The sequence below is a fragment of the Sapajus apella genome, unplaced genomic scaffold (genome assembly GCF_009761245.1).
Source record: "Sapajus apella isolate SASKATOON/1434 unplaced genomic scaffold, GSC_monkey_1.0 scaffold121, whole genome shotgun sequence".
Lineage (NCBI taxonomy): Eukaryota > Metazoa > Chordata > Mammalia > Primates > Cebidae > Sapajus > Sapajus apella.
The window spans coordinates 4884794-4910809 of NW_022437061.1; the positions used below are offsets into that span (position 1 = coordinate 4884794).

At 46.7% G+C, this 26016-nt stretch overlaps 1 protein-coding gene and 1 pseudogene across 2 annotated transcripts; both read right to left on the bottom strand.

Annotated features, from left to right (window-relative positions):
- Positions 1 to 13034: 13034 nt before the first annotated feature.
- Positions 13035 to 16512, bottom strand: LOC116538634 (annotated as a pseudogene).
- A 682-nt stretch (positions 16513 to 17194) lies between these two features.
- On the bottom strand, positions 17195 to 25955 carry LOC116538612 (surfeit locus protein 4-like). 2 transcript variants are annotated; one of them, XR_004263706.1, is made up of 4 exons: positions 25898 to 25955; positions 20111 to 20294; positions 19045 to 19727; positions 17195 to 18455 (listed from the first exon to the last, which is right to left on the bottom strand). XR_004263706.1 is itself a non-coding variant. In XM_032261093.1 (3 exons), exons 1-2 carry the CDS (start codon positions 20214 to 20216, stop codon positions 19594 to 19596), a joined length of 240 nt encoding a protein of 79 aa, XP_032116984.1. In that variant the 5' UTR covers positions 20217 to 20293; the 3' UTR covers positions 17195 to 18455; positions 19045 to 19593. The 2 variants fall into 2 exon arrangements, 1 of the variants encoding a protein (XP_032116984.1); XM_032261093.1 differs by lacking the exon at positions 25898 to 25955 and having other exon boundaries at positions 20111 to 20293.
- Between the last annotated feature and the right edge of the window lie 61 nt (positions 25956 to 26016).

Consider the following 26016-nt stretch of genomic DNA (forward strand, 5'->3'; position numbering starts at 1 on the left):
AAGCCTGTCACCCTGTTGGGAAAGGCTGTGCCAGATTAGACACCAGAATTTAGATACACAAGGGTACTGTAATATTGTGTTTAGGCCAGAGCTGAGATTTACTCCGCTGAGAATTACTTCATAGGAAAAAGCCCCGACTTCAAAGTGAGTTTGAATTCGCAGCCAGCACTCCCTCACCCATTTTCCATTGCCATTAAGTAATGTGAGCCACAGCTGGGTCTTTGTGTTCCTTCAAGCTATGTTTTAAGTTCCTGGAGGGCAAGAACTCCCCCCTCCAGAGTCTGCTCAGTGAACAAGGGTGTTAACTAATGCCTCCAGACCAGTCCTACACAAATGCTTCAGAAGGCTCGTTTGCTACCAGCAGTTATTTATTCCAGTCACCTGCCTCATGACCACTGTTAGGTAAAGCATTTGTTTGGGCGGCAGCTGGAGAACCTCCAGCCAACTGCTCTCACTCATGGGCTATTGAAGAATCTATTCCCTGAGGAAAAAGATCCCAGCCATTTAAGTCAGATCCTAGAGGGCTGTTTGTAGACACTACAATTGCTTTATGGATCAAAGAATTCAGTGAGCTGAGGCTCCCTAGTGAGAGCACTTTCTCCAGGGCCACTGCCATTGAAGATCAGACCTACAGTTCTGAAACTGCTATCATAGGAGCCATGAGACCCAGAGTGAGCAGTAAGCCGAAATCTGCTGCAGAAACAGGGTTAGATCTAGACGTGGCATTTCTTTGACCATGGCTGCAAGCTTGAGATGCCTCCTTCATCAGGGACTGATTCAGAGAACTCTAGTGGGCAAGCATCTTAATCAGAAGTATGGTGAGACCCCTGAGACCGTTTCAATGCCTCACAATTCTCTGGGCTCCTTAGGATGTTAGGTTAGTAAGAGGGTACTGCTTACTTGCTTCCTGACACCCCTAGAACAGTCTTAGCTCACTAGATTATGTCGATGCCAAAGACTTAATAGTTACTGGCCTGAATTAAACATGTCCTACTGGCTACCAATGTGTAGACTGGGAGAAGTGGGTCTTGCTAAGTTACCTTTAACAAATCAAGAAATTACTTTCTCCTAGAGATTCGGTACACCTGGTTCCAATTTCTATCACTTAGTTCTCTCACCGTCAACCACTTAACTTCTCTCAGCTGAATGGCTTACAGTTAGGAGTACAGAGTTGTCTTCCACTAAGGAACGTTTTAGACAGATTTGGTGCTAAGAAGTGATACAGCTAACATCAGTTTCCTGGTAAAGAAGCCACTGGCCTCTGGCATTGAGCAGCTCTAGGTAGACACTAGACACTAAGCAGGAACCCAAAAAGTTGAACCTTAAATGGTCTTGGCACAACTGAGGATTTTCAAAGTGAGGCTATCCCTAAGGGACGGCAAGGATTTCAGTCACTAAGATCTGGGTCTCCGGCAAGCTTCAAGAGACATCAGAAGTTCAGATTGGAGCCCGGTTCCAAGACAGACAAGGCACATCAGGCCAAAGCTCAGAAGTACATAAGTGAAGCAGCCTTAGGTACAGCGGGACTGCCACTGACTGGATTCTGCACTACTCCACGTCTTGTTCTAAGAGAGTTGACATTTGGATGTTTCAGCCCCTTCTACGCTGCTTCTCCAACCACAACTTTAAACTTATCTAAGCCATGTGAGTTTTTCTAGAACCATGTGGCATGCCCCAGAAGCCTATGCAGTAACACCTACCTAGGTAACAGTTCTATAGGACCCACCTGCACTTGATACTATAGGTAATTGAATAGAAAGATTTTGCGGCCTTACATGGAAGAGATGGTGGAAAAGACGAACTTTCCAGTGTCTTCTCTGTTAGCCTAGGTGTGATGTCCTGTTCTTTCCCTAGCTACCTAGGAGTATTTTTTCATTTTATTTTAGAGGGAGTTTTGCTCAGGTTGCCTAGGCTAGAGGGCAATGGTGTCAGCTCACTGCAACCTCTTTCTCCCAGGTTTAAGAGATGATTCTCCTGCCTCAGCCTCCTGAGTAGCTGGAATTACCGGCACCTGCCGCCATGCCCAGCTAATTTTCTTTTAGCAATAGAGTTTCCACCTTGTTGGCCATGCTGGTCTCAAATTCCTCACCTCAGCTGATCCACCCCCACCTCTGCCTCCCAAAGTGCTGGGATTGCAGGTGTGAGCCATCACCCTGAGTATTAGTTTTGAAGTTAGTGTTTCTATTTCTCTTAGCTTTTGTAGTCAAGTTTACAAATAAGCGGGAAGAGAATTAGTGAGATACGGCATCCGTGCCATGCACTTATTTAACCAAATTCCTATTTGGCAAGAGTAAGTCACTGCTCTATCAACTTCTGAAATTCCTATAAGCAAAGAAAAAGTTTTGCTATCAGTAAAAGGACACAAGTACCGGTGAGAATGCCAGAAAATAAGAAGACTGGTTTTCAGTGTCAAGTAACTGGAATAACAAGGCCATTCACTGACAACCCTGACCATCCTGCAGGATTCCTTCCCGACCCCAGCACCCCACCCCTGTTCTAGTTACAGCACTTGACATAGTATTGCAAAGTCTTGGGCTTCAACATCCCAGATTTGTCAAGTGGATGGTCAGCCTAGGAGACATCCCTTGAACTGATTATCAACATGAAGCAAAGAACTATGCTCTTCTCTAGTCCTGCTTTGCAAGGAGCGTGTGGAGAAACTAACTACATGCTGATGTGGATGAGGGGAGACAATGCTTGATGACCCTGCCTGTGTACTTATTCATCCTTATTCAGGTTTTAAGGCACAAGGCCCTACGTGGCTGGACATGGTTTTAAACGGCACCTTCTGTAATTGGCATGCAAGAATATTTGCCCTATGTAGCTTGCTACATAGCACCAGTGAAGCTGTCAAAATAATGAATGTATCCATCACACTATGTGCTCTTCAGTCTGTCACTAAGATCCCACCTCTTTTCCATGACAGATGGTTTGCCTTTCCTAGTAGGTCCAAAGAAATGCCCATTCTTATGCTAGCCACCATCTATTTACCTAAGTGAAATTTCCTCACTATTCCAAAGTTTTGAACACCTATCAGAAGTGCTTTCAGGTGAGTCAGTCTGACATTACCCCAGGCTTGTCAGTCAACAAGTCTCCCACTTCCACATCCAGGTGGAAGGTCAGTTTGAAACTGCCTACAGTAGGTTGAGTCTTCAAGGCAGACAGCTGCTTCCTACTGAATGATTAAGATCCTAACTTCCTCAAAAGGGATCTTAAAAGCCATATGCTTTTAGTTCATTTTAGTTTTATTCTTTATCAGTCAGTCACAAAAGGACAATTTCTACCCTCAAATTTAATTCAAAGTTTATCTACATTTTAAGGTTTTCATCCAAGTAGACCTAGTTTTTAGTCTCTGAAGATGTGAGGCTAGCTTTTTACTTTCCACCATTACTCTACACAGGTGTTTAAATGAAGACTTTGAGATTCCAGCTGAAAGCTAAAAGGAAGTCATTTAACTATCCCTAAAGATTGCTGAGCTTGCTTTAAAGGTAGAACCTCTAAACCCGTTTATTTATCCTAGAGTTTGACTTCAGTAAGTTCACTCCAAGAGCAGCTTTGTAAAGTCTACGGTAAAGATTAAACAGATCAAGAGACAGGAGCCTTCTCAGAATGTAAGACTTGAGCATAAGAGAGGAAACCTCAATCCAGTATCCTATTTTAAGCTTCTAAAAGAACCAGCCCCAAGAAACCACAGTAATTGGAGAAGTTTCTCCTATTTGTATCTTGAAGAGGAGACAAGCCTGCCAAAATGACTTCAGGGAGTTGCCATGACCTCCTAGGAGGTATTTTCATCTCACACACAAAGCCTAGTTCTTTCGAGTTCCTCAAGTCCGCTTAGCGTAAATACCCTCCGCTTTTTTCTTTGTTCGGCTTTCACTTCTAAAGTAAGCTAACCAAAGTTTCCCTTGAGAGTTTTGGTCCTTTCCACCCACCCGTCCAGCCAGCAGAGAACTTGTTAGAACCTCGCATGCATACAAAGCTTCGGAAGAAACACAGCACAACCAACCCCCAAAACAGCCACCAGCAGAGCAGCCCACAGCCCTGCCAGGCTGCCACTGTTTTATACCTGAAACCACGCCTTCCCCCTGGGTGCAGACCAATGAGAACTTGTTGGAGCCACTTCAGCTCCACAATTGGTCCCTGATGGCTGGCAGGTGAAACCAAGCCTCTGGAAGCCCCAGGGCTTTCTCTTGTGGCTTCCTACTTTAGACAGGTATTTCTCCCCTCCACCCACATTTTTTAAAACTACGTTGTAAAGGTTGTTGAGTATTTTGAGTGAATAGTTTTGAGTCACCTTCAAAAAGTGGCTGAATCAATTTCCCTTCTAGCACTTAGACAACATGGAAGATGTTTAGTGTGCCCTAAAGATTTTCAGAAGAAATAGGAGTAGCTGTTAGTCAGATACTGGTGTTAAGGACAAACATGCTTACTGTTGGACAACGCTGATAATTCTCATCGCTCACCTGTGTGTTATGCATCTATTTGTTCATTCATGAGTGTTATGGCGGCAGATGACTCGGTGGAATCAAGGAAGTAACCTAGTGAGGCTTTGGGTTTTGTGCTTTGCAAACGGCAGACTAGAAAGTTTGAGTCTCCTCAGGACTTATATGTTTCTGCAATTCATTCCACTTATACACTTCGTTGTTTGGGCCTGCTGGAATCGAGCTGAGATCTAAGGCAATAGGTCAGTAGACAAGGCACAAATTGACCTCATCTATTCCCCGGACTGTCACCAGTGCTTTCCGAGAATTCACTCATCCTAGTTCCCCACTTTCATCTTGAGTTTTCACATATTTGTAGTCAGGAGAAAGGAGATAGATAGTCTTCCTCTAAGGTAGACAGGTAGAATCAACAAAATTCCCAAACATGCTGGAGAAGAATGTATTCTTTCAAAAAATCTTTTAGCTGGGTAAGATGGCTCACACCTGTAATCCCAGCACTTTAGGAGGCTGAGGCAGGTGGATCACTTAAGGCCAGGAGTTGGAGACCAGCCATAGGCAACATGGTGAAAGCCCATGTCTACTAAAAATACAAAAACATTCACCTGGCGTGGTGGCACACGCGTGTAGTCCCAGCTACTTGGGAGGCTGAGGTAGGAGAATCGCTTGAACCCAGGAGGTGGTGATTGCAGTGAGCCGAGATTGCACCACTGCACTCCAGCTGAGGCAACAGAGCAAGACTCCATATAAAAAAAAAAAATGCAGAAATGTAAAAGAGCTATGACAGAACAGTGGTAAAGCAGTGATCAGGAACAGACTTTACAGGTAGACAGAAAAACCTAGGCTTAATTCCCAACTCTACTACCTACTAGCTCTGTGATCTCACACTAGCTAACCTCCCCAAGCATCTGTATTCTCAGGCTGTGAAATAGGGATACAAATCGGGATGCCTCGAAGCTTCTGTTTTCTCAGTGCTTTCTTGTAAGATTGTCGTGACGGTTGGTTGATATTATGTTTGTAAAGCATGTAGAACCAGTTCATGGCACAAACACACATAGCACTTACTATTACCCAGATCTGTTCCATGTGCAATACATATTGACTCATTTAATTATCACAACAATCCTATTATTGTATTGGTCTTCATGTTCCACATGAGGAATTTGAACCACAAGTGGATAAAAAATTGGCCCAAGGTAGCACAGCCAAAGTATGAAGCTGGATCCAAACCCAAGCAGTCTAGCTCCAGAATCCTTGCCTTAGTCAACACACTACGCAGCATTGCCTCTTCTGTCATCAGAAAGGAATGAAGAAGAAAGGAGTCATGGCATCCTGGAAAGTCCAGGAAAAGAGGTACCTTTATAAAAGGGAAATGGTCAGCCCCACTCTGATATTGCAAATGCATAAATGATGCATAAATGAATTGGAACAATACCATGTTCATCTCCAAGAGCCAACAATGGTAGCACCTGCTTCTGCAGGCCCTAAAGTCAGTGAGAATCTTCATCTACAAGTCATACAATAACACTAAACATAAACCTTAACAAATAAGAGTAACCCACTCCCCACATGCTTATCCCAGTGTTTTCTGAGTTGACTTCCAGGACAGAAAGCTCAAATACCTGATAGTCCAGTTCAAAACTAGACACATAACAATTCTCATTGTAGAGAAGCCAGGCAACATTCCACAGTTAGTCATCATTCTTCAAGGCCAGCGGATGGGGCCCTGGACCGTGCCTGAGGCTGTGATCTTCAGGTTCCCACTGCTCCCCAACCTAAGTAGCTGGCAAACACAAAAGTGGAGGCCCAGCTTAGACTCCTAATTTGGCCATCCCGTCTCTAATTTACAGTCCAAATAAAAAGTTACCACCCTTTGGCCAGGCACAGTGGCCCATGCACTTTGGGATGTCTGGGTAGGCAGATCACTTGAGGTCAGGAGTTTGAGACCAGCTTGGCCAACATGGTGAAACCCCGTCTCTATTAAAAATACAAAAAATAGGCATGATGGCACGTGCCTGTAATGGCAGCTACTCGGGAAGATGAGGCAGGAGAATTGCTTGAACCTGGGAGGCAGATGTTACAGTGAGTCGAGACTGTGCCACTGCACTCCAGCCTGGGCAACACAGCAAAACTCTGTCTCAGAAAAGGAAGAAAAAAGAAGTTACCACTTTTTGCCTACTCTGAGCCAGGTACTCTACATACTTTGGCTTACTTAATCCCCCATTTACTTCTATGGGATAGCTATTCATAATCCCATATTATCAATGAGAAAACTCACCTACAGAGGGATGAAGCAACTTTCCCCAAGATACGCAGCTGGCAAGAGGAATAGTCAGAGTCAAGATTTAATGCCAGGTTGTTTGCATTCCAAGGCTCTGCTCTTCAGCAATAAGCGCTACAGGTAGGATGGTCTGAAAAGGGAGTTTAGAGGAATGTATTGGGCTGGTAGGATTCTCATGACAATTCTGTTATTGGTCTTCATATTCCACATGAGGAATCTGAGCCACAGGAAGATGAAAAATTAGGGCCACTCACTGTGGCCCTATTATCCTTTCTTTCCAGTGACAGATCCCTGAAACCCACCAGAGAAGAAATACATAATGCTCCTCCTGCCACATGAGCTATCCTTAGAAGTGGAGGCACAGAGGGAAGAGATGTGGTGAAAACACTCCAATTTTTCTTTTCAACAGCCTTATTTCAATTACATCACTTCTGAGCCAAGACAAACTGCTTCGGAATCCAAATCCACCCATCCCTTTTCTTTTCTGTCTCTTGATTCCCCCCAACCACAACCTGAGTCTGTGGAGGTGGACACAGGAAGGGGTAATGAGGTTTGTGCAAAGAACAATTCTAGTTCCAGTTCCCTGAACTCATATTCTGAGCTGGACTAATTCCAGTAGGTTATTTGCCAAAACTACCAGGCATGCTAGCTGCACTGTGAAGCCTGCCTGGATCCTAGGTCTTCCAGCACAGAACAACAAAAGCATCCAGGGGAACAGGTGGTGAAAGGTGGCCACTGTCACCTTTCGTGCCAGCACAGCAGGAAGAACCCTCTGTGTTGGTGCTCTGCCCTTTGGAATGTGGGATTTGTTACTGTCTAACTCATTATTTGCATGGAGCTGGGGGTACTGCATAGACAGGCATATAATAGTATTTATTTCATCTTTTACAACATTAATATGATGTTGAACTACAAAATGTACAAGCCTAATTTAGAATATATACAGAGCTAGAACTTTCCAATTCCCTGCCATGGCTGTATTTATATATCCCCAGTTTAAAATGAGCAAGCAGCTGCAAGTACTGTTGTAAAAAGGCGACCCACGTAGCCCTTCTCCCAAGTTCTCCCTCATCAGCATCTACCCTGCAGCAACCCTAGCTTAAGCCCTCCAAAGGCTGCACTGTCAACTTCCCGACTTTTGAGGTTTTGGGACTCAAAACGATCCACCACTGACTTCCTTGTTCAACGTGCGGACAGCCTATTATGGGACTTTACCTTGAAATCCTGAGAGTCAATTCTCCTTAATAAACTCCCTTTCATATATACATATCTATTAGTTCTGTCCCTCTGGAGAGCCCTAATACAAGCAATGCTGACTTTAAAACTTACCGTTGGCAAACCCAAAGCTCCCGTTTCACACTTTACACAAGTGAGGCTACCTACCTACCTTATTCTGTATTTTGTGAGATGAAATGCTCTCCTGCCGCGTGTCTCAGGTGTCTATTCTGATCAGTTCCTCCATATCCAATCCTGTGTAGGCATTTGATCTCCTAGGACCCAGCTCAACCCAAGAATTCACTAGTTTTCCCCCGTTACCCCGGCTCAAGGTCCTAGAACCCAGCAAGGCCCTTATACTTCCAGTCAACCTTCATGGATCGATATTTGCCTCTGATACAGCTCTGCAGTCCATAGTACCTAATTAATATGGTTTGGCAATGTCCTCAACTGAATTTCATCTTTAATTGTAGCTCCTGTAATTCTCACATGTTGTGGGAAGGACCTAGTGGCAGACAAATCATGGGATGCTTTCCCCCATACTGCTTTTGTGGAAGTCTCAGGAGATCTGATGATTTCATCAGAAGAAACCCCTTTTGCTTGGCTGTCATTTTCTTTGCCAGCTGCCTGTAAGATGTGCCTTCACTCTTCCTTTGTCTTCCACCATGATTGATTGAAGGCCTCCCCAGCCATGTGGAACCATGAGTCAATGAGACCTTTCATAAATTACCCCATCTCAGGTATGACCATTAGCAGTGTGAAAATGGACTAGTATGCCAATCTCTGCTCTACACCAAAACACAGATCAAAGTTGACTTAGCCTAGGAGCCCATACTTTATCTGGAAGAAATATCCAGATTATGGGAGGGCAACAACAAGAGACAGATGATCTAAGTGGTAAAGGCACCAATAGTTGGTTGGTTTTTTTTGATGGAGTCTTGCTCTGTGGCCAGCCTGGAGTGCAGTGGCATGATCTTAGATCACTGCAACCTCCACCTCCCAGGATCAAGCAATTCTCCTGCCTCAGCTTCCTCAGCAGCTGGGACTACAGTCAGGTGCCACCAAGCCCAGTTAATTTTGTATTTTTAGTAGAGATGGGGTTTCACCACGTTGGCCAGGATGTTCTCAATCTCTTGACCTCATGATCCACCCACATCAGGCTTCCAAAGTGCTGGGATTACAGGTGTGAGCCACTGCACTCAGCCAACTATTGCATTTTATACCTTGCCAACATCTGTAGTTTCGAGTCTACAGCAAAGGGTCCCTGATAGTCAAAATATGGAACAGGACTATCCACAAGGGCTGACAGCAATAGCTCAGGCAGAAATTCTGGAAACCACAGAAGGAGAGCCCTTGCCTCGGTCTTTTCCTTCACTCTTCTATCTAGACTGGTTCCAAAGAAAACCCATCATACCCTGAAAGGGCAAAGCATAGAGATGCACTGAGCCATTAGACACCGAGGGCTGAAGGTATTTAAGGGCATTTCTCATCCTGTACAGTGACTTTGTGCATCAGCTGCATTCAATATTGACTATGTATGATGACAGTGTGTAGCATTGTACCATTGCTCTGAAAGCATTTCCGTGTACCAGACCACCTCAATACGCCAGACAGGACACCTCTTAGCTGGCTACCCATTGGCTACTGGAACACACAAATACTGCATTGCTGTTCCACCTGATGACACTGCACACATGCATGGGCTTTACAGTACTGATTTTTGCATCCTGATCACATCGTATTGGGATTCAGGGGACTACTCCCATGTAAGAGTAGCACAAAAGAGATTTGGTGCCTTTAAAGCTGCTGCTGGGATTAGAGATTCATTCAAATTGCCTGCAACTTGATGTTTCAGGCTATGCGTCAGATAGTTGGCTATAGTCGATGCCACAATGCCTTTGTTGGTATCCTCTCGGCTTCAGTTGTGGGCCTGGACAGACACTGATGGTTCAAGAACATCTTGTAGCCAAGAATTGTAGATAGACTTGTAACAGCTACTAACTTGAGGTATTTTGAGTCTGCCCCGATTCTTATTTCCAGGCTTATTTGGCCAAACTCTTCAATATTCAAATGTTTGGAAGTCACTTCAAGAGGCAACTGGAACCAAAGGGTTTCCTTATGCCAAAGCCATATGTCACCTAGATGCATTACGGTGACTGCTTTTGTCACACCCGTGTCTGCCATATTCTACCACGCTGTCAAGTTCAACTATGAAGAATTACCAGAAACACAAACCAATACCTGGTGAGATACAAGAGAAAGCTTAGAGATGCTTACGGGGGAAAATTAACTGGCCTATCTACCTTCATGGATGAGCCGTGGAGCATTCTGGCGTCATGTGGAGTCACACACCGAATGCTCCCAGCAACCTCACAGGAGGAGAGAGGTGGTTAATCAAGACACCAAAAATTCAGGGTATTTCTGAAGATTTAACTCCTAGGAATTTCCACATCACTATCTTCCCTATTGGGCCTGGGAAGAAGCAAACAGGCAGCAATACCACAAGGTTATCTTGAAATACTTGTTTTTGGGGTAAAGCCCCAAGGCAAGCCTAAAAACCTTAAGCAGTCACGTTAAGAAACAGAAGCAGCAATGGTGCTACTTGGAGGCAAGGAGAGTCCTGCTGCCTATTCACCTATTCTTTTCTTCCTGTAACAAAGATAATGAACCCTATGGAGGCCATGCCCCTATCTTCTGAAATTCCTTTTTATCATTTCTCTGTAATCCTCAACCTTGGACACCTGTGTCTTTAAGGGGCAGCACCTGCAGTTTTTCAAGCACTGGAGTTACTGGACCTATTTTACTCGTACACCAACAGCCAGAAGTGCCCAGGATTTTTACCACCTCTTACCCCACACTAGACCAGGACCACCAGAAACAAATGTCTGTCACACATCCTCACCTAGGAAAGCCCAGCTCAAAAAGGTATAACCTTCTATGCTCCTGTGGGAGGCTAAAGGATGGTGACTGATCACAGCCTTGCTTGACTTCTTACTACCTTCTCACCCCTGTCCTGCCTCCCCAACTCCTTCACTGGTTTCTCAGATATACATTGGTATTTCTAAGATCTCTGGTCTCCTGAGGAGTTCATTACAATTACCACACACTTGGCTTCACCATTTATGACAACTCATGGCACTTCCAGGGTTGACAGTCTCCTTGATTTCAGTGTTTGGAAGAAACAGAGTTTTCCCTGCAGGCTCCCAGCACCTTCCAGTGGCTGTCCATTCTACCAAATACCTCCTGAAGTCCCTCTCTTATTATCATAAACTAGAAGCTTCCATGGTGATAATCCTTCCTATCTGAAGTCACCAGCTGCACATCTAACAGATGAATCAACTTTTTTATCCAAGGGTCACTATGAAAGTAGAAAATGCACTTACAGAACCCTGTGGGCGAATGCCAGCAAGTTCAGCTGCATGCAAGGACAACATATCTCAATGAGCGGCAGTCATCTGTTCTACCGGGCACAAGTCTCTTATTCACTGTTTAATTTGCTGTGCCTTGTCACTCATCCTCATGTTAAGAGGTTAGGGTGAGGTTTGACAGGCCCAAGAAAACTGTTGCAAGGAAAACTCCACACTGCAATCCACACTGACGGTGAAAGCGTGGACACCAAAGCTTTACACCATTCCTTCAGTTGAGTTTACTCATAAGGAACTTATCTTTGTTCTGGAATAGGTACCTTGAAAGACATACAATCCACTACTGTGGCAATCCACTGCAAGGTGTACACCATTCACATATCAAGAAGTTCACTGGCTTTTCTCTGGCATTTTGCGCTGCTTTACCCCCTTTTTCTGTTCACCATGTACTTCCTACTCATTCTGCTTGTGTCATCCGCTTGGAGACCCATTTTCCTTTTGTTAACCCAGTCTTCACCAAAGTTGGAATTATCCAGGGCTGTATGCCTCAGGCGTCCCTCTTAAGACCATCATAGTCACCACTGGTTCTTGTTCACCAAAAGGCCCCTAAGTTGCCCAGCCCAGGCTCCAACTGATGGAGTTTTCTTAGGGAACACAGTTCTGTGATTGAGTGCTGCCCTCTCCTGGCTAAGCACTGAACTTAGTCTCAGCGTGACTGCCCTTACAGCTCTCCTGTGGGACTGGTCTCATTCTCCCCCAACCCACAGCCCAGCCCAACTCTTATTGACTGACAGGAAGTGCAGGATCACTCACATCTAAGGCAGAGGGGGCACTGCAGAGTCAGTTAACAGCGATGTCCTGTGAACTCAAACCTCATACTACAATCCAAAGTCATCTCTCTCAGAGGAGGCTGAAGTGTCATGATCTACTTTCTCACTCCCAAAGAGTTGGTTCATTTAAAATGCAGGCTTTTCATAGTAGGGTGCATTGTTCTTGAACCTAACACCAGAGGCAGCTCACTGGACGCTCCCCTGTGAGCACCCTACAGCCCACTATAGCTGATGTGATTCTGCATGATGGAGGTTGTCTGGTGCCATCTGCCTACAATTTAGGTATTTCCTCCAATGACATAGCAGTTCCTCACTCTGGACACATATCAGCAACTGACCCAGGGACTAGGGAGGCAGGCATATTGTGTCGTCTGTGTGCACACCTCTCACAAGAACTTCGACTTGGACTGTTAACCTATTAGGAACTTAATACTGAGCCCTGTAAAAGGCTATCAGACCTTTGATGTAACTTGTTGCTATAGATCTCTATCCCATCCTGAAGGCAAAGAATGAGATTCCTGTCACCACATTTTATCCAACAGGTCTTAAATTAAGGGTGTACCACTCTACAGGTTTCCTGCCACCACCCCATGCACTGAAAAATGACAGCTGTCGCTCTGCCTCATTACCTGATCCTCAGCATGAGGTCTGCCAGCAGGCCTTGGCATTTCTGACCACATCCTGCAATACCCATGGGGCAGCTTGTTTCCTTTAACTTTGCTGCTAAGACTCACGATTTTACTTCAACAGTATCTTAATTATCAAATTATCTCCCAATATTTATCCAAAGGGCACAGACACCAACAGCAGGTATCTTCCTGAGCCACAAGCCAGGGCTCTCTAGGCATTTAAAAGCCTCTGGCATCACTGAAACTGTTGGGATCAGGAAAAAGATCCCATTATTTCTCAAGTGCTAGATGAAGACAATGTTTAAAGCATCTTGGCTGTACTCTGTGGCTGTGGCAGCCGTAAACATATCCCTCAGGCAATGTAGGGGAAAGTAACTGACAAATCCAAATGTTCCACCAAGAATCAAATTTGGTGGCAAAAGCAGCAACTCAAGATTATAACACCTATTGATGCCTGGGCAGTGACCGCTGCTTGGGCTCTCTGGTCAGAGCTCTGGATAAAAAGGCTGGAAAAATCAGAAGTGTGAGACAGGACATACGGATGCTCAAGGCTTGTGGATTTGTATATTACATGTTAAGACCCACAAGCCAGGCATTTTGTCTCTTTGGTCAAAAGGCAAAATAGCTCTGCCACTGGTTATCAGCCAGACTTTTTCCACATCTAATGGGCAAATGCATACAGTAGCCATGGTAGCAGATACGGAAAATAACCTGTGTACCCGACGCAGACTGCTATTTCCTAGAGAAATTCTGCTTACCATTTCCTCTAAATGCCCCACTTGTCAGACAGACATGGAATCTAAGGCATCAATCTAAGGAGACCAACTCACTACATGGTAGCAAGCCGACTACAGTAGGCCCCTTCCATTCTACAAAGCCAGCATTTTATGTTCGCAGGAATAGATCTCATCTTGATACAGGTTTGTCTCCTGCTTGTGAAGTCTCAGCTACCTCCCTCCCACTCTGGAAACTCCTATGCTTCATCCACAGACATGGAGCCCCATACAGCAAAGTATGTTACCACTGAATGGAGGTCACAGAAAGATAGGTGGGCCCCAGATCACAAGGTCTGCTGGTCATATCACAAAACCATTTAGAAGTAGGGAGTCTCAGAATGGTGGCACAGCCTTCAGGGAACAGAAGCATGGACTCCAAGTAAACGTGGTGACATTTCGGAATGCCACCCATTACGAGGCAGTGTGTGTTACAGGCATCTGTGGTACTGTATCCCCCGTTGGAAGACTACATGGGTGCAGAAACAATGTGTCGTCACACTTTCTATCATTCCCTATGAGTCACTGGGTCACTGAGTTATTCCTGTGGGTTAACAGGAGGTGGTTTGCACACTGACATGTCAGAGTATGAATGAAACCCAGGTGATCTACTTGGGCATCTCCCAGTACTCCTTTGACCCGCTAACTCATTTAACAACCTACTTTGAAAAGACAGGGTTTACTAGTGGTTCAAGCCCCTTAGTATGAAGATTTTCATCCTACTACCAGCTAATAACTAGCCCTCCGCCAAGGTCCTAGCTGAGGGCTATGAAAATTTAGATAATAACCTTCTTCCACACCTAGTATTTTTTATTTTTTCTGAAAATGGAGGCCATTTATTTCATTACTCAATAAAATTTATATAGTAGATGTGGAAGAAGGTTATTTTTTTTTCCAAAATGGAGGACCGTTTATTTCATTACTCAATCAAAACATTCCATGAAAGACTGCCTTATGGAATTTCAAATGCTTCACTAATACATATGGGGGTGGGAGGGAAGCTCTACTACCCCGTGCCACAAAACTATTTGATATAACTAATGACATGCAAACACATTTGCAAAAGCAGAGCATTATTACAATATGATATTTTAAAAATTGATTGAGTAAGTAGATTCCCTATCTTTAAAAAGAGAAAAAAGTCACACTGTGTTGAGCATAGGAAATATGGGCAACGTCTACAAACCTTCTCATTTACAGGTAGGAACAAAGGTCCAGAGACTTCAAGCCACTCATCCAAGTTCACTGAGCAAAGAGAATCTGCATTTGCTATTTTGGAATAAGTTGTCTCCTTTCAAATGTTTTTTTAAAATGGATATCACATACTTTTTGTTTGTACAGAACAGTCATAAAATAGTTGCTCTTTAACTGTATCCATCACTATTTATCCACTTATTTTTCTGTCATAATGCTATCATTTTTTTTCTTTGTATATTCACCTATTGCACTGAAAGGCTCTGCTGGATTTGAAAACTACAGATTCAGAAACATGGCACAAAGGTGCAATTCACAAACCACAATTTTTTAAAAGAATTAAGTATTCATGCCAAATCAAAATAGCCACCCACCAGTGTCCAACACACGTTTATATTTCATTACGAAGACAATCACAAAGTATCTACCAAAATGTCTCTTTTCTCTCTTTAAGTCACCTTTGCTTTCAACATGTACCTGTTTGCAAATATTTAGCATTCACAGTACAACTGAATTAGTTACATTCATAACGGCCACAATCGTTATTCTGTGTTCAAGACTCTCCAGAATCTTAATTGCCTAAAATGAGGTAGATAAACTTTTAAGTTTGTTGGTTGGGATTAATTTCCTTTAGATCTTGATCATCTATTTTTTAAACAGAATTCCAAAATATTTAGCAAAAAATTGAAAATGTCTGAGCACTTTGCTAAAAGTGGAAAAATATAATTTCAAAAGGTTATGAAAGTTGCTTTACCTCATTTCAATTTAAAAACAGAATAAAAGCATCAAATTATAAAACCACCACGTATCTTAAAGCTACAACCTAACATCTTTCAACATTTAAAGAGACCCTTGCTCTAGTTCTGGCTTGGCATTGTGTAGATGCAGAGGCATCAGTTAACCATTTGGGGCCAGACCAGCTGCTGGCCCTTAACCTTTGACCCTGGATTTCAAGTTTCCTCCAGCGTTCAGGCCTGTCTCCTGGAGTTCTTTATAGCAGGCTCTCAATGAGTTCTCAAATACCATCTCTGGAGATGGGTCATGCTTCAGAGACAAGCTGGAAGTGGTGGCCCCTCTGGGTAAAACAGGCTACAGTGGGCAAAGCCGGAAACAGAATGAGGCTGCAGGCATTGATTGGGCTGCAGTCTTGGGCAGACTTTAATAGCGAGGAGCAGGCCATGATAGATCAACCCGGGTGGTAGCTCCAGGCACCTTCAGGTGGTTGGGGGCAAACTGGGCACTAGACCAGCTAAAGGCCCTGGCGTAGGTTGACGAGAGATTTCTGAGAAGGCTGGCAGATCACTGCGGATCTTTGTCTTTTTATGTGGAGCCATGGGCGAGGCGCTCAAGAAAATGTGGAAGGAGCTTGAGTTCTTCAAGCCCCAGGCCAGGTCCTGGAGCATGAGGTCGTCGGCCAGGTGCCTAGAAATGTACTGGTGGTGGAACTGAGGATGGTGGCGGAACTGAGGATGGTGGCAGAACTGAGGATGGTGGCAGCCACCCGCACCGGGCGCCTGGCAGCAAGACTGCCACTTCCACCACCGTACGCATCTAGCTCCGTGGTATCTGGCAGGCCTGGATCACCAAATAGGCGGCGCAGCACGTACGAAGAGCCAGGCCCCAGGTACTGGTAGGCGTGACGCCCGCTGTGGTCACGCACGTGTACCTGGGCGCCCAGACACACCACCAGCAGCACAGCGGCATCCTCGTGGTCGTGCAACACAGCCAGGTGCAGTGGCATGTAGGTGCCGTGGGAGCGCACATTCACATCGACTGCCAAGGTTAACGATCAAGACCAGTTCCTACCAGGATGTAGTGGAAGGAAAGCAGCGTTCAGCAACAGGAAAGAGCGACTACACCAAACCATCACCCTTGCCTACATGACCCAGCTGAGCCCTCAAGCCACCTCCCTCATATAGTGGTGATCCAGTCATGGGGTTTCCTCCTAACAATTCTCATTCCACTCCAAGTCAAAACATTGAAGCCCTGTAGCCCCAGAAGGTACAAGCATTCCAGAACTAAGATGAGGTTGACTTGACTTCAAACGGATTTCTGATTAGGACAGCCTGTGACTTCCTGCTGACCACAGAAAGCAGGAAAATGTACTTCCTTATTACTGCTTTTGAGGCTCATATTAGGTCTATATGTTCAGTGTGTTTTTTGCCATGTGCCTGTTTTTACATACACCTTTCAGGAATGAAAGGTTTGTTCTCCCAGCTACTGCACGTTCCCAGGCAGGTAGATGTCAGCAGTCAGCCTCTCCTGGGTTTGGCTCACCAGAAGTCACACCTCTTCCTGGGTGGCTGGCATGCAATGCTTAATCAGAGATTAAAACCCCAGACCCCTCATTACAATGCAGGATAGCTCTAAACGGACCTCAGCTTCAGAACTGCCCCCAAAGTTGGCTGAAGCTTCTTTTGAGAAGGCATCACAGCTCAACTTCTTCCTTTACGTTCACTTATGTTCCCTTTCTCACAAGTATGGAACCCTGGTTAGCTTCCTGAGGCTCACCTCCATCTGAGGATCTGCTTCCTGGAATATCCATCCATCCTCTGACAGTTATGGAAACATGTGATTCAGTTAACATGCTAGTCAAGCTGTGTTCTAACATGAAATGGAGGTCAAGCACAGGAGTGTCTTCAGTAGGATCTCCAGAATTCTATTTCTACAGAAGATTCACTGACTGATTTGCAAAGAACAATCCTGAACTTGTGCCTGGCAGTTTAAGTGACTACGAATGCAGCACAGGACCCCTGCACAGATAAGCCAGGTAGCCACAGGTTGCCAGTCATTACATGACTGATGCTAAGGATTTGTATTACTTGAAGAGGAAAACCAGGAATAGGCTATTTGCCAACGTTCTTTGTAACTGAAAGGAGGAGTTCCCCTATCACCATCTTCCAAGATATAAGAAGAGCTTGGGTGGAGAGCCTTGGCCGACCAAGGGCCAAGCACACTCCACCTAGGTTAGAGGCTCTGGCCTTCACTTGCTGGAAAGAAGGCTTGACACACAAGGGATTGATGATTTTTTGGTCTGTTTTAATGGGATCAAAAGATTTGCTCCATTTGAGCAGCTCCCTCAGGCTGTGGTTAGTACCCAACCAGGGAGGGGTGAACAGGGAGGGGATGGGGGAAGCACAGCATTCCTTCTAGTAGGACAGAAAACCAGACCCATTCAGACAAGCAGGAATACTTACAGAAAAGAAGCTGGCATCAAAGTCAAGGAGGGTCATGAACATCAGAACCAGCAAGATCCTGCCTCCGAGCTGCATGTACTGTTTGGGGGAGCTCTCTCACGCATGGTGGGGACGCCTGCGAACATGCTCTTCCCTTCAGAATGAGATTCTGCTAGGAGCAGCAACAGGCCTCCTCCCAGGGCCAGGTTCCTGAGGAACAGATATGCACGCTGAAGGAAAGCCTCACCAGGATCTGGCCTGCCTGCCAGACCAGGTGCAGGGAGACCTTGGTGCGCATATAGGAAGGCCCTTACTTCCCTTTCTCCAAACCCAGCAATCTGTGAAGCAGGACCAGGCAGGCATGCGCACAGGACCTCAGACGCTGCAGTTACATCCATGTAAAACCTTACATAGCTCAAGAGACAGAGGTGTCTTTACAACTTGACAGAGATGGACTACCTGAACACACGCAGAACCAAGTCACAGCTTCAGTGTTGACCAGCCTGGTCCCCGTGGGCAGCCACGTCCTCCGCTGAGACCCTGAGTCCCACGCCTGTGAAATAAGGGGCAGAAGAGATGGCTTCAGTCACTACTATTCTAGGGGCTCTGCAGCATCCTCTTCAGAACCTGCTTCTAAGAGGGACAGTTCAGACCAGAGGGCCAATCTTTTGGCTTCTCTGGGCCACACTGGAAGAATTACTTGGCCACTTATAAAATACACTAATACTAATGATAGCTGAAGAGCTAAAAAAATAAAATTTAAAGATCACAAAAACTCTCATAAGTTTATAAGAAAGTTTATGAGTTTGCGTTGGGCCGCGTTCAGCCCATGGACCACAGGCTGGACAAGCTTGATTTTGACCCAGAGATGTTAACTGAGTTTAGAAATACAGATAGGGTATCCCTAACCTGAAATGCTTGGGACCCAAAGTGTTTCAGGTTTTGGTGTATTTATATACTTATCAGTTGAGCATCCCAAATCTGAATATCCAAAGCCTGAAATGCTCCAATGAGAACCTCCTTTGAGCGTCATGTTGGTGCCCAAGATTCTTCCCATTCTGGAGCATTTCAGACTTTGGATTTACAATGCTCAGCCTACACAAGGAGTGTATAATAAAACTCACTAACCAGAATGCACATACCTCATCAAATACCTCAAGTCCCATAAAATGCTGAAGGCAATTGTCTGGGGGGAAAAAAGAGAGACCTAAGTCTCAGCCTTTCCAAAGGCATTTCACAGAATTCATAATAGCCTTAAGCAATGTCTCTCCAATTTCAGCTGCAGTCTAAAACACACAAAACCTACACAGAAGACCTAGCACAGACCAAGGCTCAAAAATGTGGTTCTGCATTTCTCAAGAAATGTGCTGTGATATTCCGGAGAACAAAGTGATTGAGACCACGGATGTGGATTCAGATATTCTGTTCCCAGGATTTCATTCGGAATAACCAGGTATTCTTCTTTATGAAGCAACATGATAACAAGACAGCATCCTCACCCAGCCAATCTCAGGACTTCCCCTGTCACAATTATCACAGGAATGGGGCAAAAGAGGTCCCCGTACCTAATGACCCACCTCTACAGCCCTGCTTGGGCTCACGACTTCCCCAGAAGAGAAAGGAGCTCCAGGCAGTCAGAGACGTGGAGAGGGCTGAAGAGGGAGTGACACTGAACCCTCAAGGATGTATTTTCAGAAGCTCTGCTCCACCAGAGCAAAGAGAAGGGAGCCCCAACCGCACACCCGTGTACCTGCAGAGCTGATTCCAAAGAGCCCAAAGCAGGCATACTGCACGAAGTTCCTGTTCAACACCAGGCTGCAGCCAGCTGGAGAGAAGGAGGGTTGGGGGTCTGAGGATGGGTGCCGGGAGAGGAGCACTGTTTCGATACACTGCCACCTCACCTGGCCCTCTTGTCCAGAGGCAGGTGAGGAAAACCACCTACCCAAGCAAAAAGCAACTTCTGGGAGAATTAATGATAGGCAAGGACCACGCATGGTAAGTTCACTGGACTTAACACAAACACAGAAAGTGGAGCCCATGCTGTAATAAGGAACGGGCTGTTTCCCACAGTCAGCTCCCAAGTCAGCCACCCACCTGAGGTGGGAAATTAACTGCTCTACTGTGGAGAGTTCACACATAGCCTCCCAACTGCTAACGATCATGGAATAAGAAGCCCAGTGAATCCTGCCCACTCTCAGAGCCACTCACTCAGCTGTCCCAGCAAGTTGAGGAAGATGAAGGACCAGGCCAGCAGGTAGCCACAGTTCCAGGTGGTGTCGATGTAGTCATGCTGCCCGCTCCACTGGAACCACATGTGGATGCCGTCCTCCAGGAAAGTGCTGATCAGACAGAGGCGCGCCACGTGGGGCAAGTACTCCTTTGTGACACGGAACTAAAAGGCCACAGAAACCCAAAGGTGAGGTGACTGTGACGGCAAGCCCCAGACTGCAGCTGGGCACGTCCTTGGGTGGGGTGTGCATGAGGAACAGATGCTGCAGAAGGTAAGGGCTCCGGTCAGTCCCGGCGCCTTCTGAGGACAGACTAGGGGGCTCTCAGTGCTTGCTCCCGAGTGCTACCCCATGAGTCTGGACACATGTGACAATCCAAGTATCAGTCCCAGAGATGCACGACATAGCACTGGGCACTCTGGTGCAGACCCCATAGGGCAGCAGCCCTAACACTCTGCCACTGTGATTTCCTCCGGTGCCTTGGCAGGCAACTACGGTCATCGAAGGTGGCACTGCCACAAGACACAGAGCCTCTCTTTTCGGTCAAGGGCATTTACAAATTGGAATCACAGAATGACATCTGAAAAGGCACTTAGAGGTCGTCTATCCAGGGTTTCCACACCTTGGCACTGCTGGCATCTGAGACTGGGCCACTTTTTGCCATGGGTCATCCTGGGTGCTACAGGCTATGACACAGCAGGCCTGACCTCTGCCCATGACATGCCAGCAGCAACCTCCCTACTGACGCACCACTGCACTTTACCAGGCATCCCCACTGCTCTGGTCCAACCCCTCGCCTTACAAATGGGCATACTAAGCCCAGCAGGAAGGGGGTTACCCCATGCACTTTTATCACTCACAGAAAACTGAGATATAAAGAGAAAGAAATCCTGTTACACAGCAAGTCCTTCAGAGAAAGATCAGGGGACCCACCCACGAATGCCAGTTGGGAAGCCAGAGTCTAAAGGGCACCCGAAAGCCTGACCCCCGCGGGAGAGGCGAGCAAACGTCAGCTGCACAGTCCCTCCTAAGGCTGACTAAACCTACTGTTGGAACAAAAGAAGATGTGCCTACGTGCTTCTTACTTTTCACCATCCTTCAAGTTGCTTCAATCTCCTAGACACTGCTGAGGCTTCCCATCTCAGTTAACAAGCCCCGGCTGTTCAGATCACCCTCCAGCCTGTCAAGTGGGGCCCTGGGTAGGTCAGAACTGCAGATTGGCTCCCATGTGGCAGGGGGTGGAGGTGAAGATTACAAAGCCAGGTGGCCATTCTCCCCAAACCCAGTGAGCCTGCACCCTGCAGTGTCAGTTCTACACAAATTTACTCAACCTTTGACTCCACTGAAGTGATGGCAGACATCACAGTGACCGACGGATACCCAGGGAATCACCAAGCCATTTGAGATAGCATCTCTACTATCCTACAGTAGAGTGAGGCCAGATGAACTAATGGTTGCTAAGATTCTTTCCAACCTCATTAGGAGAAAGACCTTGTTTTACTTTTTATTTTTTAAAAGACCCCAAATACTCCCCTGTGAATTTCAGAGCCAATGCAGAGGACCAGCACAAGATGCCCACATCACACTGGGAGGTGGAAAAGGTGATGCCACACACCCTCCCCAGGTTCTGCCTCATAGCCCCGTTGCTTTCTAAATGGCCAGCAAAAGTTTAATCATCCATATTCCGTGGAAGAGATAAAGTACACTACCTTGCCACGTGATGTGCCACTGTTCTCAAGTAATGGCGTTTGTGTCGTGGCCTAGCTGGGAGCCCAGGCAAGGACACGGAGCTTCGCCTCATCTAAACCTGGGGAAAAGCAACCGCGGGAAAGGAAGAGCTCAACAAGGGGCTGTGCAGACCTCTGAGATGACATGGAGCTGTGGCAGGACTCTGAGGGTGTGCCCCCCAACAGCAGCAGAGAGGCAGACTGTAATCCACACCCAAGACAGACAACAGAGGTGTTCTGACTTGCTTCTAAAACGAGAGCTGTGAGCCATTCACTGACCTCAGATGAGCAAACCAGCCCCAGCCATGGGCTGCAGTCTAAGCCTCCCCCAGCTGCAGGACCTGCATTTCACATGCTCATCTGCTACGTGCACAGCCCATGAGACTGAGACAGTGTTTAACAGTCTCTTTGATGAGTCTGTGGCTCTTAATCTGAGTGTCTGGGTCAAGAGGATTAAACAACAAAAAAAAAGAAGGTGGGACCGCCAGTACACACCTCCTTCCCTGCGCAAACGTGGTGAGGAGACAGACACAGCTCTTGGCTTTGGGGAAAAATATGCAAAAATTGGGGTACTGCACTATGAACTGAGCACACCTACTGCTTAGCTGCTCTGGTTTTCAAAGGCAAGCCTGGTCCAGACTGAAGGCTGACTAGTTGTAAGGCTGATGCAGTCTCCTTTAAACCAGCCACCATCTAATGAGCATCCCCTAACGTGGGGGACTGTTTGGACTTAACACTGAAAAAGCCATGTTTAAAGACCAGGCCCGACATGAACCTCTTTCCCCTCACACGTTGGTCACAACTTCTTCAACTTGGCCACTGGACCCATGTCATGCCACTCTAGAACACGTCCCAAAGCCAGTGTTCCCTCAGCACAGCAGAGAAGAGCCCCCAGCTCAGGCATGACACGCAGCACACGGGATAGACAAGAGCAGCTACGCTGCAGGCACTCAGCCCACTGCCAGTAGCCAGCACACAGGTGACCTGTGTAAACATGGCGAGCACAGAAAACCCGTGACAGTCCCCCTACCCCCATCAGAGAACTGTGACAGGAGAGCCAGAGGTGGCTGCTGACCTGGGAGGCTGTAGGAAGGAGATGACACAGTTAGCTCACGTATGTGGCCAAGCTTCTCATTAAGTCTCTCGGAGAACCACGCCATCAAGCAGGATATGATTCATAAGCAGTGACAGCATCTCAGGAGCTTAATAGGAAGACCGAGATTCCTCTCAGAGGGGTGGTTATTTTAGACAACTGAAGGGTATTTGAGAAACGGAATTATATCCACCCTGAGAGATGACTTCGTGAGCATACAGTGATCACCATCACAGCCACCTGCAGCTCCCACGCCACACAGAAAATTCCACTTTCTCTTCACACTCAGGACAAAAAGCAATTAAGAAAAGCAGCCTGCAAATTCATGGTGAATGAGAACATTGAGGAAAAAGGCAGGTCAGATTTCCTTGATTACCAAGGATTGGGGCTGCCTTGCTCAAGGCCCAACTCAGGTCCCACACATCCTAGAAATGAGGACACGGGCCTCCGTCTCATCTAAACCTGGGGAAAAGCAACCACGGGGACAGAAGTAGAAGCGGCCCAGCGGCTTCTCACATCAGGTTGTCAGGGCTGGCTCGACCTCAGTGGCTCACTGCAGCTCCAGAACTTGCCCGAGCCTCCCTCCCGTGCTGGTCTAGAGGTTTACACAGCACCCTGCAGGGCCAGAGAAGGTGTCGCACAGCCCAACGTGGGAGATGATGGCCTGGCTTTACTAAAAACCTGTGTGATCAAAATCACAATTGTAGGAAAGAAGTAAGTGAGCACAACTGGGCCCCATCTTCTGGGAGGAGCCCCACTAACCACAACCTCGCCTGCTTCTCCCACACACTCCCCTAAAGAGTGGGGTGGATGTGTTTCAACCTCCCGTGAAGATCAGCACACAAAGGTGAGTCAGGACCTCTTTCCCTTCTCTCCTTGCTCCTTCATAGTACAGAGTAGGGTATGACAGAGCCCGCCACTGTCACCAGGACCCCACCACACCAGACAGCCACCCTCACGATGTGCCACCAACAGGTTCAGGTGTCCTCAGGACCATCCTTGCTTCCCCAGCACTTCAACTAGGGCCAAGGCCAGCTCCTAGAGCCGAGGACTAGCTCTGCCACTCTTGAGGACAAGTTAAAAACACCGAAGGCCACACTGGAGAGGAAGGCCCCATGAAGCTTTTCTGTCACCTTGGTGAGGAGCTGCCAGGCAGAACCCATTAAGTATCAATATTGCTGTTTATGGGTATAAATTGCTTAGAAGCTACATTTTGCAGAGTGTCTAATAGGCAGTGAGGAGCAGCTGCAGGCATGGACATTAGTTAGGATTGCTGAGTTCATTAGAGTTTCTGGCCCCTTCCCATGGCTTCCTAATGCCTAGCTCCTACATAAAGCACATCTCAGCAGTTTCTACAGAGCATGGCTCCCGGGATCAAGAGGACACTGTCCCTGGCTGCCAGGATAAGGAGCTTGATGCCAGAGATAGAGAGATAAGAGATGCAACTGGGGGGAGCCTGCCAGCCCCTGCCAGCAGAAACTAGCCGGACTGCGCGTCCCCGTGGACCAGCCTCTGCAGACCAGAAGGTTGCAGTCCACCAAGCAACCCGCCTTTGGGGTAACAAGATGCAAACTCAGTCTCCAGCCAACCATGAGCCAGTGCGGCCAGCCAACCTCCCTCTGCCCATCTGAAGATGGAGACGCTCTGGCCAACTTCCTGCAGTTGGGAAGGTCACACAAGGAATGTGTATCACGGACCTGGCCCACTGAAAGACTTAATGTCATTGTCATAATACCGGAGGACACCGGGCTTGGGAAACTAAGCTTATTTAGGTCTTGCTCTCAGCAGCCCGCACTTTCTAGTCAAATCTTGTCACTTTGGTTTTGCTTTTGTTTTCTGAAGATGAGAAAAACTGGATTCTTACTTTATCTGATCAGTGACTTCAATGGTAATTCCCCATTGGGTTCAAATTAGGTCATTTCACGTAAAGCCTGGTCTGGCAGCTTTAAGTACTATGTGGATAAACAGAAACAAAACTCCACCTGGGCTTCATCAGATTCTGTCCACAAGAAGCCACACTGTGATGTCGTGACCTGTTAACCTGCCTGAGTCTGCCTGATTCGGAGTTTGGGTGAATACAAGTTGCTGCCCTCCCAAGCTGCCCACAAAGGGGCATGGAAACTCCTGCCGCCATGCTCTGTCACTGCCCAGGCAGACTCTAATGAGGTCATCTGACATCGGCAGCCTGCGCTGCCTGACAGATATGGTCCTAATCACTTGGAATTTGTATGTCAACAGGCTGCTCACCCCTTCACCTGCTAGTGCTCTTCCCTTGACTTGGGACAGAAGAGGAATACCAGGCTCTGGGAGCGCTGGGGACCAAGACCTGGGGTTTCTTCAGTGGCCCACAGGCAAGTCCAGGAGGCTGAGCAGGTTTGGCATCTCCTCAGTAACCTGGGAGAAGTCAACCCTGTGCCCCCTCAAGAGCCCCTTTTCAGTTCCAAGCTACTGCTTCTTTCATTTAAAACATAACAAAACACATGAAGGTGGCTAGGCACGACCTGTATTCCCAGCACTTTGGAGGCCAAGGTGGGTGGATCACCTGAGGTCAGGTGTCCACGACCAGCATGGCCAACATGGAGAAACGCTGTCTCTACTAAAAATACAAAAATTCGCTGGGCATGGTGGCAGGTTTCTGTAATCTCAGCTACTCAGAAGGCAGAGACAGGAGAACAGTTGAAGCTGGGAGGTGGAGCTTGCAGTAAGGTGAAGATTGTGCCACTGCACTCCGGCCTGGGCAACAGAGACTCCATCTCCAAAATAATAATAATAACAAAACATGAAGAAAAGGCCAGGTGCAATGGCTCACACCTGGAATCCTAACACTTTGGAAAGCTGAGGCAGGCAGATCACCTGAGGTTAGGAGTTCCAAGACCAGCCTGGCTAACATGGCAAAACCACATCTCAACTAAAAATATAAAATTTAGCTGGGCATGGTGGTGCTCACCTGTAATCCCAGCTACTTGGGAGGTTGAGGCAGGAGAATCGCTTGAACCCCGGGAGGCAGAGGCTGCAGTGAGCCAAGATCATGCCATTGCACTCCAGCCTTGTGATAGAGAGACACTC

Coding starts and splice junctions, on each gene's coding strand:
- LOC116538612 (XM_032261093.1), bottom strand. CDS start 20,216: ATGTGGTTCCAGTGGAGCGGGCAGCATGACTACATCGACACCACCTGG. Junction 19,728..20,110: donor CAACTTGCTGGGACAGCTGA/GTGAGTGGCTCT, acceptor CCTTCTCTCCAG/CTGGCTGCAGCCTGGTGTTG.